Here is an 18232-nt window from a genome sequence, read left to right as displayed (position 1 = left end):
ACCTGAATGTTAGGAAATACTTGAACAGGCTTCAGGCATAGATGTGTTTAGCCATTGCAGACATTATTGTGGCTGGGTCACAATTAACAGCAAGAAATGCATGTATTTTTACAACGGGAAGTTAAACTGAGTGTAAAACCCACGTACGCACATAGCAGTGCACACATGCAGCTTTGTCATTTTTGTACCTTGGTGCTTCGCTCCTGCTTTCAATGCTCTGTATATACAGTATTTCCCTGTAGATGGCGACATTGCCTGACAGAAATCTGTAGACACAAACCAAAAAAAAAGGATTTCATTATTTATATACCTCCTTATGATCTATGAATAACGATGTTATTTCACCAGGCACGTTTTAATTGAATTAAAGCAATAAAGATTGCATATACCTATTCACTTCACATACAAATAACTCTCTATGCAGAAGAGCCCCCCGTCGCCCCCCCCGTCGCCCATTCCTACTGTCTCGAGGACTCCCCGAATTGGCTTCTACATTACAACCAGTTAACACTGTAATGAGTGGTATTTATCTGATAGAATAAAAAATAAACGTCCCCTCTTCTTGTGAACACAGTATATTATTATTCACCCCATATCAACGCCAATTTACACTTCTCCTCATTCTGAACAGTATTGTGGCCGATGAGTACAAGACCAGGAATTGTAACGGACTAAAGTGGCCTGACCAGGAACGACCCTGGGCCCAGACTTTTCCCTGGTCAGATCACATGTTAAGGAAAATCTCCCAGCCTTATGACAACTGTGAGATCTGAGCCCTGGCCAAAACCAGGTCAGCTGGGTTTTTGTCTGTCTGTCTGGCTGTCTGGCTGTCTGTGCACGTGCGCTTGCGTGCCTGCAGAACCAGGTTGGTGTGGTTCACTATTAGTGACCTGTGCTTCCAATGAGAGAGGAGGGTTCAGACAGAGCTGCCATTATGTTATTACTCCCCCCTACTCTTTTCTCTTCCTCCATTGTTCTACAGTTTGACGATTGTAACCACACCAGATGAGGTATTGGGGGGGGTTCTGCTCCCCGCCACAGTAAACAAACACACGGGTATGCTTCCCATTAACCAAAGCCACTGACTGAGCCCCATTCCCATGATGAGCCACAGCACTGCACTCCACTCACACACAGTCCCTAAAAAATGGGAAGTTAGTTCATTATCAACTCCTGGGATGGAGTCTCTCGTACTCTCTCTCACTGTGTACATTCTATATGGGGGATGCGTGGGCAGGAGAATGGGAGTAATTGTTTTAGATTAGCACCTTTCACTTACATCCGAGACCATTGCGCCGAAGGAACATGCCGTATATAGCTGGCACAAAAGACTCTGTAGAAAATCACCGCTCTTGGCGTGTGATATCAGTGCCTCCATCTCGCCTTTCCTCTCTTTGTCAGTGTCTGAGCACTGCTGTGCAGGATGGTTGAGGAGCTGTGATATGTTATAGGGGCCATTCTCTAGGAGTGTATCATCCTGCTTCTCCCACCTGGGCTCGGCTGCCATCTTCACATTGGCTGGCAGGCAGACAGACAGACAGACAGACAGACAGACAGACAGACAGACAGACAGACAGACAGACAGACAGACAGACAGACAGACAGACAGACAGACAGACAGACAGTGATTTCACCTTGCAGTAATATGAGCCCTCTGCTGCGGAGTCACACACACAGCAGTTGCAGCCATCCAGAAAGCACTATAGCACTAGGAGAAAGGACAGTTTTGTAAGGGATGTGATTGTGTATATGATATGAAAATGATTGTCCCCCATGTTACACACACACACACGCGCGTGCACGAGCCAAGCTTTCTTTCACGGCCGCACACACACGCACGCACACACACAGACACTGATGTATCCCCAAAGGCATGTCCCTGTTTGTTTTAAAGCACATTTTGTCACTGGAGTCGGGGGGAGTGGTTTAGAGAGAGAAAGAAAGTTGTGGCCTCCTCGTTCACTCGCCTGGAAAAGAAAAGAACAACCCGGCCACTAAATGCTTTAAAGAACATGTCAAATGAAACCATTGTGCTTCACCAAGGGTCAGCATCCGGAAGGCTGTGGTTTTTTCCAAAAACCTGGGATGAGGGTAATACTGGAGGAATCTCTCTTGAACTCAACTCACTTTGACTAAAAAGAGAGGAGGGGGGGCTCAGTTGATTACAAACTCCCTAATGAAATAAAATGAGTTCCATGTGATGGGTTCAATGTGAGTATCCCTCTCGTATTCTATACCAAAACCACAGCCCTGTCCATAATGGGTAAACGAACACTGTTTTTCTACACACTGTAATATTCACCTCAGGGTCACTGGCGCTCTGGTTACTCTACACAACCTGGTTCAAGCATTCGTGACACTAAACTGAATAAGGCACGGTGATGCCGAAACGTTGGTGTTTTTTTTACACCCAAACATTTACTGGGAGGTTATATATATATATGGAGTGTGCAACTCTCTTCCTATACAACATATATCAGACCGGTTCTCCTCATGCAGGCCTTACCTTCACCAGTAGACGTGCTGAACAGAAAAGATGACCTTGGACCAGCTATTAAAGACCTGGTGCAGCAACAGTGTGACTGGCCTCATCTCTTACCTTGCCTTTTTCTGACCTCTGACCTCTAACCCTGTTATCTTGTCTGTCAGCTGTGGCACCATTAGATGACCCGTGTGTCACCCTCTCTAAGGCGGTGTGTGACTTGTTATGGATAAAAGATGTTATTAACATGCCAGACACTGCTGGGCTATGTGAGCCTTGACAGGACAGAGGGAGAGAATATGGTACTGCTGCTGGTCAGAGTGGTGGGGACAGGGTGTTTTTAAGTGTTACGTGTTGAGACATCATTACAGGTGCAGACAGTCTGACCAATGCCACAACATAATTGTATGCTATTCTCATTGCAGCTGGAAAATAATATAACTATATATTTTTTTATGTAAAGAGCTGTTCATCTTGCATACTGGCCCTCTGTGTTTCAGTAGAGACCCCTACTGTTTGAAGGTGGTACTGCACCCCAGGGCTAGACTAGTGTCTGGAGACAAAGATAGGATGACCGCGCCAACAATACCACCACCTCCATCAGCACCTATCACCTCTCCTAGTCAACCATTTCCCACCACCACCCCGTTTGTTTTGAAACCTGGAACCGTTTGGTAGGTTCCGTCTCTGAGTTGTTGCCGGGTTGGGTGACCGGGTGGCTGGGCTCAGTCAAGCGGGGTACAGCTCAGCTGGAATGGAAAAGCTGGAGGCCTGTAGGGCCGTCGCTGGAAGACCGACCGGCACTGCTGAGCCACTGGCCCGGAAAACTCTTTACCAGATGTTGTGGAGGTGTTAATTATAGCACATGCTGTCATGGTGCAGAAATACGGCGGTGTTGTCTCTCTCTCTCTCTCTCTCTCTCTCTCTCTCTCTCTCTCTCTCTCTCTCTTTCTCTCGCTCTCTCTCTCTCTTCCCCCTCTCTCTCTCCCCCCTCTCTCTCTCTCTCTCTCTCTCTCTCTCTCTCTCTCTCTTCCCCCTCTCTCTCTCTCCCCCCTCTCTCTCATTGTCTCTTGTTGTCTCTTTCTTTCTCTCCCTCTCTCTCTCTCTGTTTCTCACTGTCCTTCTGTCTTTCTCCCCTCAGATTTCAGATTCAGATAGGCTCTTTCTTTCTCTCTCAATTCAATTCAAGGGGCTTTATTGGCATGGGAAACATGTTTACATTGCCAAAGCAAGTGAAGTAGACAATAAGCAATAAAACATTTACTGTAAACATTACACTTACAAAAGTCTCTCGCTCTCTCGCTGTCGCTGGCTGTGCTTCTCTCTTCCTCCCCTCTCAGATTTCCGATCCAGATAGGCTCTATTAGCACGAATGACAAGGCCACTGTTGCTAAAGTGAAGTGACATAATGACATCAACAGTAAGAGTAAAACATTTATAATAGTAAATGGCGATAAGAGAAAGAAGAAAAAAAAGTATATATATATATACACACATAAATATTACATTATTTTTTTTATTTTTTTTTACAAATAATAGAAGTAAAATGAATACAAATGGTAATAATGTAATAATCTAAAAAACGATGTTGCTTTGATAAGTAAACAAAACAATAAGAATATATATATATATTGGTACAATGAAATCAGGCAGTGTATACGTGCAGCAACATTGAATAGGTACAACGAGGTACAATGGGAACGTCTATGGAGTGTTGGTGAGCATGCATGCAGGTGTCGGGTAGTGTGTGTGTATGTGTGGGTTGCATGCACACACTCCCATAGGCAAACACTCCCATACAAAACCAAGGGAGTGTGTGGATAAGTGTATGGGGTGTATACGTAATTGAATGTAGTATATAGTGTATATTTCCAGTGCATACATGAGAATGCACAGAAATGATCTATAAGGAAACAAAACAAAAAAGAGAACAAGATACATTGAAACAAAGCAAAAACACTGACAACCGTGAAGTCCATCCCATCTCTCTCTGGTTGTGAATAGGGGAGTTTATGTACAGGGATCTGTCGAAAGTTATTTTTAAAATCTGGGTAGCATGTTTCGCCTGTAAATCACTATACGTACACAAGGTAGTCTCTGATAACTTGGCAGCCAAGATTTAAGGTGTATTTTCTCCCCCTCCCTCCCTCCCTCCCTCTCTCTCCATCTCTCTCTCTTTCTCTCAATTCAATTGAATTGTGCTTTATTGGCATGGGAAACAAATGTTTACATTGCCAAAGCAAGTGACATCAGCAATAAAGGGAAGTGAGAAGAACCTGAAAACGTCAAACGACAAAAACATATACAGTAAACATTGCACTCATCAAGGTTTCAAAAGGATGAAATGTATATTATCAGCTATGTACCGTGTTTTTAACTTCTTGCGAATAGTTGTAGTGCGATTCGTAGGGGAAGACAAGTAAACAGATGAATCTGGGTTGAAGTTACAATGTTGTTTGAGCTCCACTGGTCGCACTGTTTTCATTGGCAGTGGGTCACAAATCTTGCTGCTGTGATTGCAAATTGCTGCATTTCGGCTAACAGATCTGGGAGTTTATCAATGCTTGATTTGTTTTCAAGTTCTTTGCGGATCTGTGTGATCTGTGGGAAATATGTGTCTCTCATATGGTTATACCTTTGGCAGGAAGTGAGGAATTGCAGCTCAGTTTCCATCTCATTTTGCGGGCAGTCGATGGGTGGGAGCCGGCTGGATGTTTTCTTCTTTTCTTTTACAGAAGGCTTCTCCTCACCAAGCCTTTCGTACACGTTTTGGGAAATCTGAAAATAATATTTGAGTTCCCGGAAAATCCTTGGCAATAGGGAGAAGTGTCAGGAACTTGTACCCACATATGGCGGCCTCTCTCAATAGCACGGCTATGCTCACTGAGACTGTACACTCTTAGAAAAATGGTTCCAAAAGGGTTATTCGGCTGTCCCCATAGGAGAACCCTTTTCGGTTCGAGGCAGAACCCTTTTTGGTTCCAGGTAGCACTCTTTTGGGTTTTGTGTGGAACCCCCTGTGGAAAGGGTTCTACGTGGAACTCAAAAGGGATCTACCTGGAGCCCAAAAGGGTTCTTCAAAGGGTTCTCCTATGGGAACAGTTTGGTCAGTGTTTTGCTTGATTCTTTCCAGTGTCAAGTAGTCTAATCTCTCTCTCTCTCTCTCTCTCTCTCTCTCTCTCTCTCTCTCTCTCTCTCTCTCTCTCTCTCTCTCTCTCTCTCTCTCTCTCTCCCCCCTCTCTCTCTCTCTCTCTCTCTCTCTCTCTCTCTCTCTCTCTCTCTCTCTCTCTCTCTCATATTGTTTCAAAAGACCAGGCCTCCCATACGACCCTGGGCCTTTACTCCACCAATTTCTACTCTCTCAGCCTTTATTGGTGTTTGCCAGGATAGAGCCTGCAGCTTCTCTCCTGCCTCTCTCTCTCTCTCTCTCTCTCTCTCTCTCTCTCTCTCTCTCTCTCTCTCTCTCTCTCTCTCTCTCTCTCTCTCTCTCTCTCTGCCCCTTCTACTTGAATTGACTAATTGTGGTCTTTCTTCTCACATTAGGTCGATTGTGAATGCACAGTACATCCATTTGGCCATCAGTGTCTTGTTAGTTAGATGTGGACAGCAATCCATTTCTGTTAGCTTGTACCATGAAAGAATAGGTTGGGATATAATTCATTTAAATGAGCAACAAGCCTTGGAAGAAGTTAATGGGATGTCATGTGTCCCCATAAGGATTTGATTTGACAGAAAGAGAGGAGAATGAACTATATTCTGATAAGGAGGAGCAGGAGGAGGAGGAGAAAGAGAGAGCCTGGCCCAGTGTGCCTTCACTCAAACCAAAGGAACACCTCCGCAGTGGCCCTGCCCCAAAAACAGAGAGATAGACAAAAGGAGAGAGAGAGGGAGGCTGCGGTGCCTGGCAGGCGCTCCTCAGTGCAGCGGAAGACATGGCAGTCGGTGACAGGTGACAAAATCAAAAGGTCATGTCACTTTTAACTGGAAGCGTTTGTGCCCCGCTGATTTCCCCCGTGCCGCCCCTGCTCCTCTTCGCTGGCAGGCAGGCAGACGGGGTTGGGAGTGGGGCGAGAACGCCGCGCCAGTCTCCCAGCCTCCCCCCTCTCTATCCCTGTGAACCTCTGTACCCGATTCTGCTAACAATGTCAGCTCTCCGTGTTCTGCCGCAGTCCTTGTTGTTGTTCTGTTGCTGCTCTCTCTGACTGTTCTGTGTGTGTGTGTGTGTGTGTGTGTGTGTGTGTGTGTGTGTGTGTGTGTGTGTGTGTGTGTGTGTGTGTGTGTGTGTGTGTGTGTGTGTGTGTGTGTGTGTGTGTGTGTGTGTGTGTGTGTGTGTGTGTGTGTGTGTGTGTGTGTGTGTGTGTGTGTGTGTGTGTGTGTGTCTCGACAGTGTGTGGGTGTTCAGACACTAGCCCAGAGCCTCCTCTACCCTGTGACTCCTACTTTCCCCAGCCAGGCACCTGCCTCTCTCTACCACACACACACACACCAGCCCTGTTTCTGATACAAACTAAGGTCTATCTCAGTTTGGTTCTGTTTGAGCAAAACTCAGAGGTTGGTTTTCTTTGCGTTGGTCCGTCTGACTCAATGCTGACATGTGTCAAATGTGTCCATCAATAAGATAATACTATGTGTATCTCTCTGGAATGTAGTGATGATTATGATTGGCACTTTTGACTGGACTGTGTGATCATGAAAACAGGCAGGCCCCGTCAACCCCATTCCCAGAGCGCCCCAGCCAGCCTCACCCCTCTCTGCCCCCTGCTGGGTGAGCCAGGGCTGGGTCAGCGTAGACGGAAGGCCCCCCCTTTGAGGGCCAGGGCTCTGACAGCTTGTGAAGGGCCCGTATGGGTCAGACAAGCTCTGCCTGCCCACAGTCCTTATCAGCCTTCCAGCCCTCCCCTCTCCTCGCCCCTCTCCTCCAGCGCCAAAGCGCACACACACACACACACACACACACACAGCATACCAAGCAGGGCCTGGAGGGGACTGGAGCAGACCCCGGCAGCTGGAGAGGTTAAAACCCTCTCACGTATCAAAGAGGAAGATGAGGAGAAGGAGAGGGGGAAGAGAAGAGAGAGGGGAAAAAAGGAGAGTATATCTTCATGTTCGGCGGGATGTCTGCCTTGGCGTCAATTCCCCTAGCGGCTGTCATTCGGAAAGGTTAGGAGGAAGACAGCAGAGATAGTGGTGGTAGGAGGGTGGTGGGGGTGTGGGGGGTTGGGGGACGGCATTCGCTTGGCAGGGCGGACGTCACCGAGCTGGGGTGAAGAGGATGCCAGCGGCAGCTCAGGGGGTCGAATGGTGATGTCGATCTTGTCTGGTGTGTGCATGTGCGTGTTTATCCTTGTGTGCGTGCACGTGTGTGTGCTTGTGTGTGTGTGTGTGTGTGTGTGTGTGTGTGTGTGTGTGTGTGTGTGTGTGTGTGTGTGTGTGTGTGTGTGTGTGTGTGTGTGTGTGTGTGTGTGTGTGGTTGTTCAGGTTCATCGACCCATCCAAGGCCTGAGTGGTATTCCAGAATTCACACATCCACTGAAGTTTTACTATTCTCTCTCCTCCCACAGCCGGCAGGCCTACTTCAAGTGTCCTGTACTTGCCTACTGTACATCAATATCTCTGTCAGCTCCCTGTTCCCTGCTCCTTTAGGGCACACAGGTGTCAGGATCTCCGGCCTACTGGGGCTTAATGACCAAACAAGAGGAAATTGCTTGCCATGGCACTGACCCTATAGGCTGGTTTTAAACAAGCCAGACTCACATAAACTCTGCAGGACACTTGCCCTCCAGGACATGTGTTCACGAGCACTGCTCCATACTAAATGGTCTATACTTTATTTATCCGTTTCACCAGTGGCGGTCGGTGCCGTTTAAGATGAGGGAGGGCAATTATTGGATGCATATTGGATGACTGTCATTCATATTCCGTTGACCCAGTTCAATGTAACAGCGATAGGTTTAGGCTACTACATGATACTAAAATGTTCCCTATACCCATCATGAGGTGAATACAACCATAACCTATAAACGAAAGTTTGCAACGTAGGTGCACACAGGTCAGTGGCACATTCAATGCCACCTTGTACACTCTTTCCTGCATCCAGCTGAACTAGGATGTAATCATTAGCCCAACAGTTGCAAACAAGAGTTTAAGACATTTTTTCAACTGAATTTGGAGGAATAAATACACCATTCACTTTCATAGCCACATACAAACAGCTCATTGTATCCCTTTTCACATCTACGCGCTGTCCTCCTCTCACCTTTTCCCTTCACTTGTGAACTGGGACCAGGCGGGAAAAAGAACTTTGCAAGCCAAACCTTCATATCATTGTCACCCTATTGGCTAATGCGGTACAGTGTACAGTCAGAAAGCAGTTTAGCAGTTACAATGGCGGGCCCAGAAGGCAATAAATTAGTCAAACCAAAAGCTTACCTTGACTTGGAAGAGTTCCAGTGTTGGATAGTCATAGCCAGCTAGCTAACATAGCATCCCTCTGTTTGAGCTGGGTGGTTGAGTAGGCTAAACTAGCTAGCGGAATTTGCTTTTTCTCTCTCTCTCTCTCTCTTGCTACTCCTTCATTTTTAAATAAATGAATGGGTTCAAAATTATTCAACTATTGTCTTTCTCTATGAGTCTACTACTCACCACATTTTGTGCACTACAGTGCTAGCTAGCTGTAGCTTATGCTTTCAGTACTAGATTAATTATCTGATCCTTTGATTGGGTGGACAACATATCAGTCCATGCTGCAAGAGCTCTGATAGGTTGGATGTCCTCCGGAAGTTGTCATAAGTACTGTGTAAGTCTATGGAAGGGAGTACCATGAGCCTCCTAGGTTTTGTATTGAAGTCAATGTACCCAGAGGACAATGGAATCTAGCTGTCCTCCGGCTACACAATGGCGCTATCCTACAGAGTGCTGCTGAGGCTACTGTAGGCCATTGCAAAATAGTGTATTTTAATCAATTATTTAGTGACATGTGAATATATTTTGTATAGTTTTATCTAAAAATACTAACTTTTGAAATGTTTCACAATTTTTATTTTTATGAAATCCACTGAGGAGGATGGCCCTCCCCTTCCTCCTCTGAGGCGCCTCCACTGCATTACACCTAGCTATGTATTTTACATATTTCACATGTGCAGGATCTTTATATGTATTCCTGTACCCTCTGTAATCTGTGAGTATAACCTGTACCGTTCAGATGATTTGAATGCTTTGAATATGTTAATTTCCCCTCTGGTAAAGTGTTGGATTGAAGCGCGTCGTGGGCTGTGAGAACGTCACACGATCCTGTCGACATTGAGTCTTTGAAGCATCGGTTTGTAATGATAGTAATTCAAACGATGCGATAAGGGGATAAACAGCTGAATGGTATAATGTACCCAAACAGTGTTCATCATAACAGGACAGGGGAAATTGTTGAATTCATCAGCACCGCGCTGGTAATTGATGTCTTCCGGAGACACAGCGTTTAGTGGTGGCAATCTTCAGGGCAGATGAGATGACATGTCTTTCCTTTTATTTATTTATAATACTACGCACTCTCGTAGCGGTGAACAAGGCTGTTCTCTTCTCAAGGGGTATCCTTGTCTCTGTCGGTAATGCTGATATTCTCTCTGTTTGTAGATAACATGGGGCCTACAGTACGTTACTGTGCTGTATACTGTAGTAAAAAAAAAAGGCTGTGTTTGGAGAAACCCATTTTGAGTGCGTCCTTTGTGGTGGGTTGATTCTAACACGGTGCCCAGGTCTTTATTGTACACGAGAGTTATAGATGCGGGACACTTGCTCGTTAGCTCGGTAACAGTTGATTGCCGTGGTTCGCCAATGGATTCCAGCGAATGGGCAGGAGTAGAACAAGTTAGACAACCATACTAAGCTGTAGATACATACACACACACACACACACACACAACGCCATGACTTGTATTTACTCTCTCCACGCTCAGCGCAACTGGGTTGAACCTCTCTTTGTTTCTGCGGGAAGCTGTATTTACATAAGGAGCTTATGTCAGCCACACTTTTTATTATTCCAGTAAAACAAAGGGACAAAAGCTATTGTTCTGGGAAGTAATGATTTTTGGATTTCTCCAACTTGTTTGCGGGTGCGGGCGGGGGGGTAGGGTAGGGGGTATGGGATAATGGGAGGAGATAAATGCAACCCCCTTGGCAGCTTACGGGTTTATGATGCGCCCGTTTGTTTATGGTAATGCCGCTGCGTCTGACCCTGTAGCTTTGATGTGTGATTGACGGGGAGGAGGCAGGAGAGGAGGGAATAACGATCTGTGCCGTCCTACCACTGCTCCTCGGGCAGGCAGGCAGGCAGGCAGGCAGGCAGGCAGGCAGGCAGGCAGCAAGAATCCACGCGTGATACCACCGACTCTGTCTGTTTCTCCATCCGTCTGTCCCATCCGTCCTTCTGTCCGTCCGACTATCTACAGATCTCCTCTTTCCCAGGGGATAGAAGTTCAATCCCTGATCTGAGTCAACCCGTTTACAGTTGACTGCTCCATCCTTCATTGTTGTGTAATACAACTTTGAGCGCCTGTTTTTTCCCCCACTTCCCTCCTTGCCTATAGCTGATGGCAAGAGATTGATTCAAAACCTAGTTCATGTGCTTATGTAGGCCTCCGAGGTGATTTAAAAGTCCATTTGAGCGGTTGAAGAAGACGCATAACGTATGTATGGTTAATAATGATGTCTTTATGCCTTTTATCAGAAAGGTCAAAACAACAACCACAACTCCTTAACCTATTTTCTTCAGCATCCCACACATGCATACATACATAGAAATATTTTCATTTTCATTTTTACTTTCACCCGCTCTCTCTCTCTGCCAGTCTCTCTCTCTCTCTCTCTTTCTTTATCTGTTCTCCCTTGTGTGTGTTTGTGTGTGTTATGGTGGTTAGTGGGAGGACCCTACTGAAATGGCTGTTGTTCCATCAGTTAGGGACCAGTGGAGCAGATAGTTACACTTCTCTGTCACTGGGGCTTCCTCTGCTGGAGGCCGTCCTCTCCTCTCCTCTACCCCCTGTAGTGATAGAAGAGGTAGGGGAATGGGTGGTCAGAGGTGGGCTCAGATTGGCCTGGAAGACTAACAGTCCTACAATCAGCCCTGTATTGACTTGTATTAACATCAGCCATGTGTACAGTATACTGTACATAGTGCAATCTGTGGTAATGAGAATGAATGAGAATACCTGTCTGCCCCACTTGTTTATTTTTAAATCTCTCTCTTCTTCTCTTGTTCCTGTGGCAACCGCCGTGCAGCAAGCGATGGAGGACTTGCTGGAGGACGAGGATGAGGACTATGAGAAAGATGACAAGGTAATTATCTCTCTCTCTCTCTCTCTCTCTCTCTCTCTCTCTCTCTCTCTCTCTCTCTCTCTCTCTCTCTCTCTCTCTCTCTCTCTCTCTCTCTCTCTCTCTGTATGCTGTCAAGGGACAGGAAGTCTCTGGGGTGCCAGCGTTCCACACACAGGAAATAGAAACACATAGATGCATTGTGTACACTCCAAACTTCAGATGCACACGTTCAAATGTGCACGCAGACACGCACGCACGCATCCAAACTTTGAACATTGTTCGTCGTCTTCCTGAAATGGGTCCAGACACGTGGTCCTCTGCCTGTTGTAACCCCTTCATGCATAGCGTCACGGTTGCCAGTGTTAGTGATTTGCTCTGCTTCGCTCTTCTATAACGTCCTCTTCTCTTCTTTATGTGGCTATCTACTGTATTTGGAATGCCGGTGTGCAGCGTTGGCCCGTTGCGCCACCGAGATGGGATCACGCTTAAAGCGCCGACTTTAAGGAGCTTCAGGAACTATTTAGGAGCGTTATCTTCTCATTGACTTAGTAATAAAAGAGAATATGTGCTCAGCAGCTATCAGATAACAACAGGTTTAGTGGGTTAGCTCGCTCGTTTACACAGTGGCAGCTTGTAGCCATACTAGCCTTGAGCTTCCTGATCCTTTCTAGTCCTAGTCAGGGAGAGAGGCGGCGTTAGTCTTCAACGTTACGGAACCTGACATTTGATACTCGCAGCAAGGTTTTCATAGCACCTAAAAGACAACAGAGTAGAATCCTATCGAATAGTCCCAAACCAAATCTGAAGTAATCGTTCCCCAGGTTCTGTTTTGTTTCAGGAGGATATCTGTGTGCTATAGAGTCTTTCCTGGTTCTTCCTATGATGTAAATGGCAATACGTGACATGTTGTGGTTTGTCTGCACACTGATTCGTGGTTATTGTTAGTTTTTTTGCCCGACACCAAGACCAATTCGAATATCATCTGATGTAGCATCTCTGGGCACTACTTTCGACAAAAATCTCTTCAGTCTGTCCTTTTTATTCGACTTGTATGAGCCTTTGACGAAGCAATTTGTTATCTGAAATGAAATAGCCTGAAGACTCTCTTCATTTAGAGTGGAGTTATTTTAGGCTGACCTCTTTCCAGCCCTTTGAAATATCCAAAGTGCCACAAGTGTCTGTGTGAGATCACAGGGTTAAAAAAAGCGGATATTATGTGCACTCCAGTCCACATGCGTCTCGGCATTTTCATTCCCCCTTCCTCCAGCGGCTCTGAGGGAAAAGTTCCACGGCTGCAAGGTTCCAAGGCTACGGTGTACGGGGCAGCGATTGAAGATATGCGTTAAGCAACCTTGAACCTTTTTTCACCTCTCTATCGCTCTACTTTTCTTTGTCTGCATTTCCTCCCTTCCCTCAGAAAAAAAATAAACAGGCGTTTGAAAAGATGCAGATTATAGGAAGAGAAAAAAATACATTTCAACTTTCATATTGAAATGAGGGAGCTGCAGCTCGCGGCGTCTGTCAGATTGAGTCCTGAGCTGATTATTCCACATAAGAGGGCCCTGCTCTTTCTGCACACAGGGCTGAGGCGCCGGATAGCAAGGCGACCACAAAGGCTACAATTGACCAACTCTGGCTTCATACATTTTGATCTATCGCTCCCCTCAAATGTTAGCATTCCATTTGAGCTGAAGGGAAGTTGAAAGGGGGGTGTTTTTCTTCTTTATTTCACCAATATCTGTCTCTTCAAACCACCCTAGCCCTCTCCCTCACTCTTTCCCTCCATTCCTGCCCTCCCCCGTTCTCTTTCATTCTTACACCCCCCCTTATTCCCTGGTTAAGTGCACAACAAATGGAGTTTTGAGGCTGAACAAATTTGTCATTTCCATTCTCACTCTCAGGTATTGAAATGACCTGACGCTCTCATTACCTCTCCTCTTTGCTAAAATTGTATAATATTAAGGTCAGGTCAGAGGAGGCCTTTTTCACGGCACAAAAGGTAGAAAAAAAAAGATTAATAAATGTGCCAAGGCCTCATTTTAATTGAACCTGAAGCATATGTTGCAAGTATGTGCAATCCGTTCCAGATGTTCAGTCCTGGCCGTGTGTGCAGCTCTTCCCTGTGCACCACAAGGCAGCTATTAGCTGGATAACCTTTGCTCCGGGGGCTAAATGGGGTATTACATGGCAAAAAAGTGGAGCACCTGTTTTTTATTGGGGAGAGGACCCCTTGCAGGCTTCGCCGAGGCAGCCACATGTGTATCCACTTAACAGATTGTTGGGCAATCGTGAAAAGTGTCTTTCTTCTTCGCCAACGCTGATATTAGTCACTTACTCTCAATGAAAGTCCAAAGTCCAGGCTAATTGATGGGGACGGCTCAGTTGTTAAACCCAAGCGGGCACCTGAAGGGGAAAAGAAGAATGAAGCTTAACTCTGTGCTGCTTCTCCCTCCTCTTCCTCCTCCTCCTCTTCTCTCTCTGGCGGTGTGTGCTTGTTTGAGCGTGCTGCGTGCCTGCCTGTGAACTGTCCACGTGGGATGAGAACATGATATCAATGCAGAAGACAGTTTTCATAGAGCGTTATAGTACCTGTTGAGATGGTCCAGGTGAATAGCAGTGTGTGTGTGTGTGTGTGTGTGTGTGTGTGTGTGCGAATGGCAGGACTTAAAGATGTTCAAGATGTGTTTCCTGCGAACCCTTCCACAGCCAGTAAATTCATGGCAATGACTAGACACACATGTGCGCACGCACGCACACACGCCCGCACACACACAAACACACACACTTGATATACCAAGGTCTCAATGTCATCAATGTCAACACCTGCATTACAGTTGAAGAGCTAAACACACACTAACAGAAAGTGGCCATATTCTAATGAGGGTGTCATTACCTTGGCTGGCACTGGTTCTCACCCCTCCCTCCCTCCACGTCTCTCTGGGCTCCTGCCTGTTGCCTGTCTGTCATCCTCCAGACAGGCCCTCGCTACAGGGGATCCAGCAGGCGATGGTTCTGCCATCACACACCGTCGGCACACACACACCGCCGTCTGCTCACTCATCCCTGAAAGAGAGGGAGTGAGAGAGAGGGAGGGAGAGGGAGTGAGAGAGAGGGAGGGAGAGGGAGTGAGAGAGACCTGTATGATTAACAGACAGCGACAGACAGACACACTCACACACCTACCCCCTGGGGAAAGGGTTCTACATGGAACCCAATAGGGTTTTACCTGGAACCAAAAAGGGTTCTTCAAAGGGTTCTCCTATGGGGACAGCTGGAGAACCCTTTTAGGTTCTAGATAGGACCTTTTTCTCTAAGAGTGTACATGTCAGGCTGGTGACAGGAAAGAGCCGTGGATTTCGAGCATTTGAAAAGGTGCTGAGGACGTGGAAATGTGCCTTCGCCGGCACTCCTCCTCCAAAACATAACGATGGCACAGCACTGGGCTCAAGCCAGAGAGCAACTCATCTGCCGCCATTGTTGCAACCCCTATTATTACTAGTCTGTTCAACCTCTCTTTTGTATCGTCTGAGATTCCTAAAGATTGGAAAGTGGCCGCGGTCATACCCCTCTTCAAAGGGGGAGACACTCTAGACCCAGACTGTTACAGGCTGATATCCATCCTGCTCTGCTTTAGAAAGGCAGAAAGGCTTTCTAAAGTCTTCGAACGCCAAGTTAACAAACAGATCACCGACCATTTCGAATCCCACCGTACCTTCTCCGCTATGCAATCTGGTTTCCGAGCCGGTCATGTGTGCACCTCAGCCACGCTCAAGATCCTAAACGATATCATAACCGCCGTCGATAAAAGACAGTACGGTGCAGCCGTCTTCACCTGGCCAAGGCTTTCGACTCTGTCAATCACCGTATTCTTATCGGCAGACTCAACAGTCTTGGTTTCTCTAATGACTGCCTCGCCTGGTTCACTAACTACTTCTCAGAGAGTTCAGTGTGTCAAATCAGGGGGCCTGTTGTCCGGACCTCTGGCAGTCTCTATGTGGGTGCCACAGAGTTCAATTCCTGGGACCGACTCTTTTCTCTGTCTACATCAATGATGACGCTCTTGACAACACCATTCTGTATACTTCTGGCCCCTCTTTGGACACTTTGTTAACTGACCTCCAAACGAGCTTCAATGCCATACAACTCTCCTTCCATGGCCTCCAACTGCTCTTAAATGCAAGTAAAACGAAATGCATGCTCTTCAACCGCACCTGCCTGCCCGACTAGCATCACTACTCTGGACGGTTCGACATAGAATATGTGGACAACTATAAATACCTAGGTGTCTGGCTAGACTGTAAACTCTCCTTCCAGACTCAGATTAAGCATCTCCAATCCAAAATTAAATCTAGAATTGGTTTCCTATTTCGCAACAAAGCCTCCTTCACTCATGCTGCCAAACATACCCTCGTAAAACTGACCATCCTACTGATCCTCGACTTCGGCGATGTCATTTACAAAATAGCTTCCAACCCTCTACTCAGCAAATTGGATGCAGTCTATCACATTGTCACCACCGTTTTGTCACCAAAGCCCCATAATACTACCCACCACTGCGACCTGTATGCTCTCGTTGGCTGGCCCTCGCTTCATATTCGTCGCCAAACCCACTGGCTCCAGGACATCTATAAGTCTTTGCTAGGTAAAGCCCCGCCTTATCTCAGCACACTGGTTACCATAGCAGCACCCACCCTTAGCACATGCTCCAGCAGGTATATTTCACTGGTCACCCCCAAAGCCTATTCCTCCTTTGGCTGCCTTTCCTTCCAGTTATCTTCTGCCAATGACTGGAACGAATTGCATAAATCACTGAAGTTGGAGACTTATATCTCTCTCACTTATTTTAAGCGTCAGCTGTCATAGCAGCTTACCGATCGCTGCAGCTGTACTCAGCCCATCTGTAAATAGCCCATCCAACCAACTACCTACCTCATCCCCATATTTGCTTTTGTTTGTCTGCTCTTTTGCACACCAGTATTTCTACTTGCACATCATCACCTGCACATCTATCACTCCAGTGTTAATTTTCTAAATTGTAATTAGTTCGCTACTATGGCCTATTTATTGTCTTACCTCCTTACTCCATTTGCACACACTGTATATAGACTTTTCTATTGTGTAATTGACTGTACGATTGTTTATCCCACGTGTAACTCTGTGTTGTTTTTGTCGCACTGCTTTGCTTTAACTTGGCCAGGTCACAGTTGTAAATGAGAACTTGAGAATTGGCCTACCTGGTTAAATAAAGGTGAAATAAAAATAAATAAATAAAAACTGCTTAGACCACTGCGCCATTGCAGTTCACAATTCTCTAGCAAGCAGGGAGACTAGTTGATGATACTGGAAACAGGTCTTTTTTTAATTATTATTATTATTATTATTATTATTTTGATTTAAGCCCTCCCCAAACCATAGCCCTAACCTTAACCACGCGGAATCAATACCTAAACTTAACCCAGTTTGAAACCGTGTAACGATGCGGAATTAACCCTGTAACCACGCGGAATTAACGGGTCAAAACTCAACGCTCATCCAATTACGTCAAATTCCGGAGTGAATCTATGAGATCAGGTTGGTACATGTATGCCATGGGAGCTTTCGGTGTAAGTACAGGACAGACTAGACTTTCCAGTAGCATCTGTAGGGACTGAATGACATCTATGTCGCAGCTTTGTCTTACACAGCCTGCTGTCCAGAGCTGGAGTAAAGTTATCACCTCCAGGGTCCCTGTGTGTGATAGCCTGTCTCACAGAGCGGGATAGAGGGGCTGAAGAAGCTCTGAGATTACACTCACTACGCATGGCTGGTCACTGGAGTCGCGCTCGTCTCGCCTCAGGACTTACTGCTAGCCAGATAAGATACACACTGCAATCATGTCCCACTCACGGCTTTACCGCGCTCACACGCACACACACACACACACACACACACACACACACACACACACACACACACACACACACACACACACACACACACACACACACACACACACACACACCTCACCCACACGCCTCTTTACACCTACTACAGATGTCAGCCTTCTCCCTCTCTCTCTCTCTCTCTCTTCCCTCTCCCACCTCCCTTTCCTCTTCCCTCGCTCTCGCTTATTCTCTCTTTTGGGTTTATTGTCTATGTCATCTAGAGTAGTTTGAGCGTTGGTACTCACACAGGGCTGTACGTGCGTTACGTACGCTGGCTTAGAAACACCAGGGACACTTTGACCGCGTCACATGTTCCAGTGAGGTGCCCTGATGAGGTTCTGGTCGAGACTCTAGACAGTATAGAGAAGCATTGTTTGTTGCTGCTCAATTCTTTGTTTTCGATTATGTCGACTCAACAACTTAGTACAGCGAAGCAGCCCTGATTTGTTAAGCACATGTCTGTCCCATTTCCCAGTATGCTTCCTAGGCATTACTGTACCGTGAATAACACATAGAAATT

At 46.4% G+C, this 18232-nt stretch overlaps 1 protein-coding gene across 9 annotated transcripts in view; it reads left to right on the top strand.

Moving 5' to 3' along the window:
* The window catches only part of LOC118358022 (multiple C2 and transmembrane domain-containing protein 1-like), a 213395-nt gene that overhangs the window by 168180 nt on the left and 26983 nt on the right, over window positions 1–18232 (top strand). For all 9 annotated transcript variants that reach the window (XM_052478509.1, XM_052478513.1, XM_052478508.1 and 6 more), the window contains one exon: window positions 11753–11809. In XM_052478509.1, the coding sequence (XP_052334469.1) occupies window positions 11753–11809 (57 nt within the window). The remainder of the gene's footprint in view (window positions 1–11752; window positions 11810–18232) is intronic.

This window comes from Oncorhynchus keta, chromosome 25 (assembly GCF_023373465.1).
Source record: "Oncorhynchus keta strain PuntledgeMale-10-30-2019 chromosome 25, Oket_V2, whole genome shotgun sequence".
NCBI classification, from domain to species: domain Eukaryota; kingdom Metazoa; phylum Chordata; class Actinopteri; order Salmoniformes; family Salmonidae; genus Oncorhynchus; species Oncorhynchus keta.
This window is presented reverse-complemented; position numbering and strand designations above follow the sequence as displayed.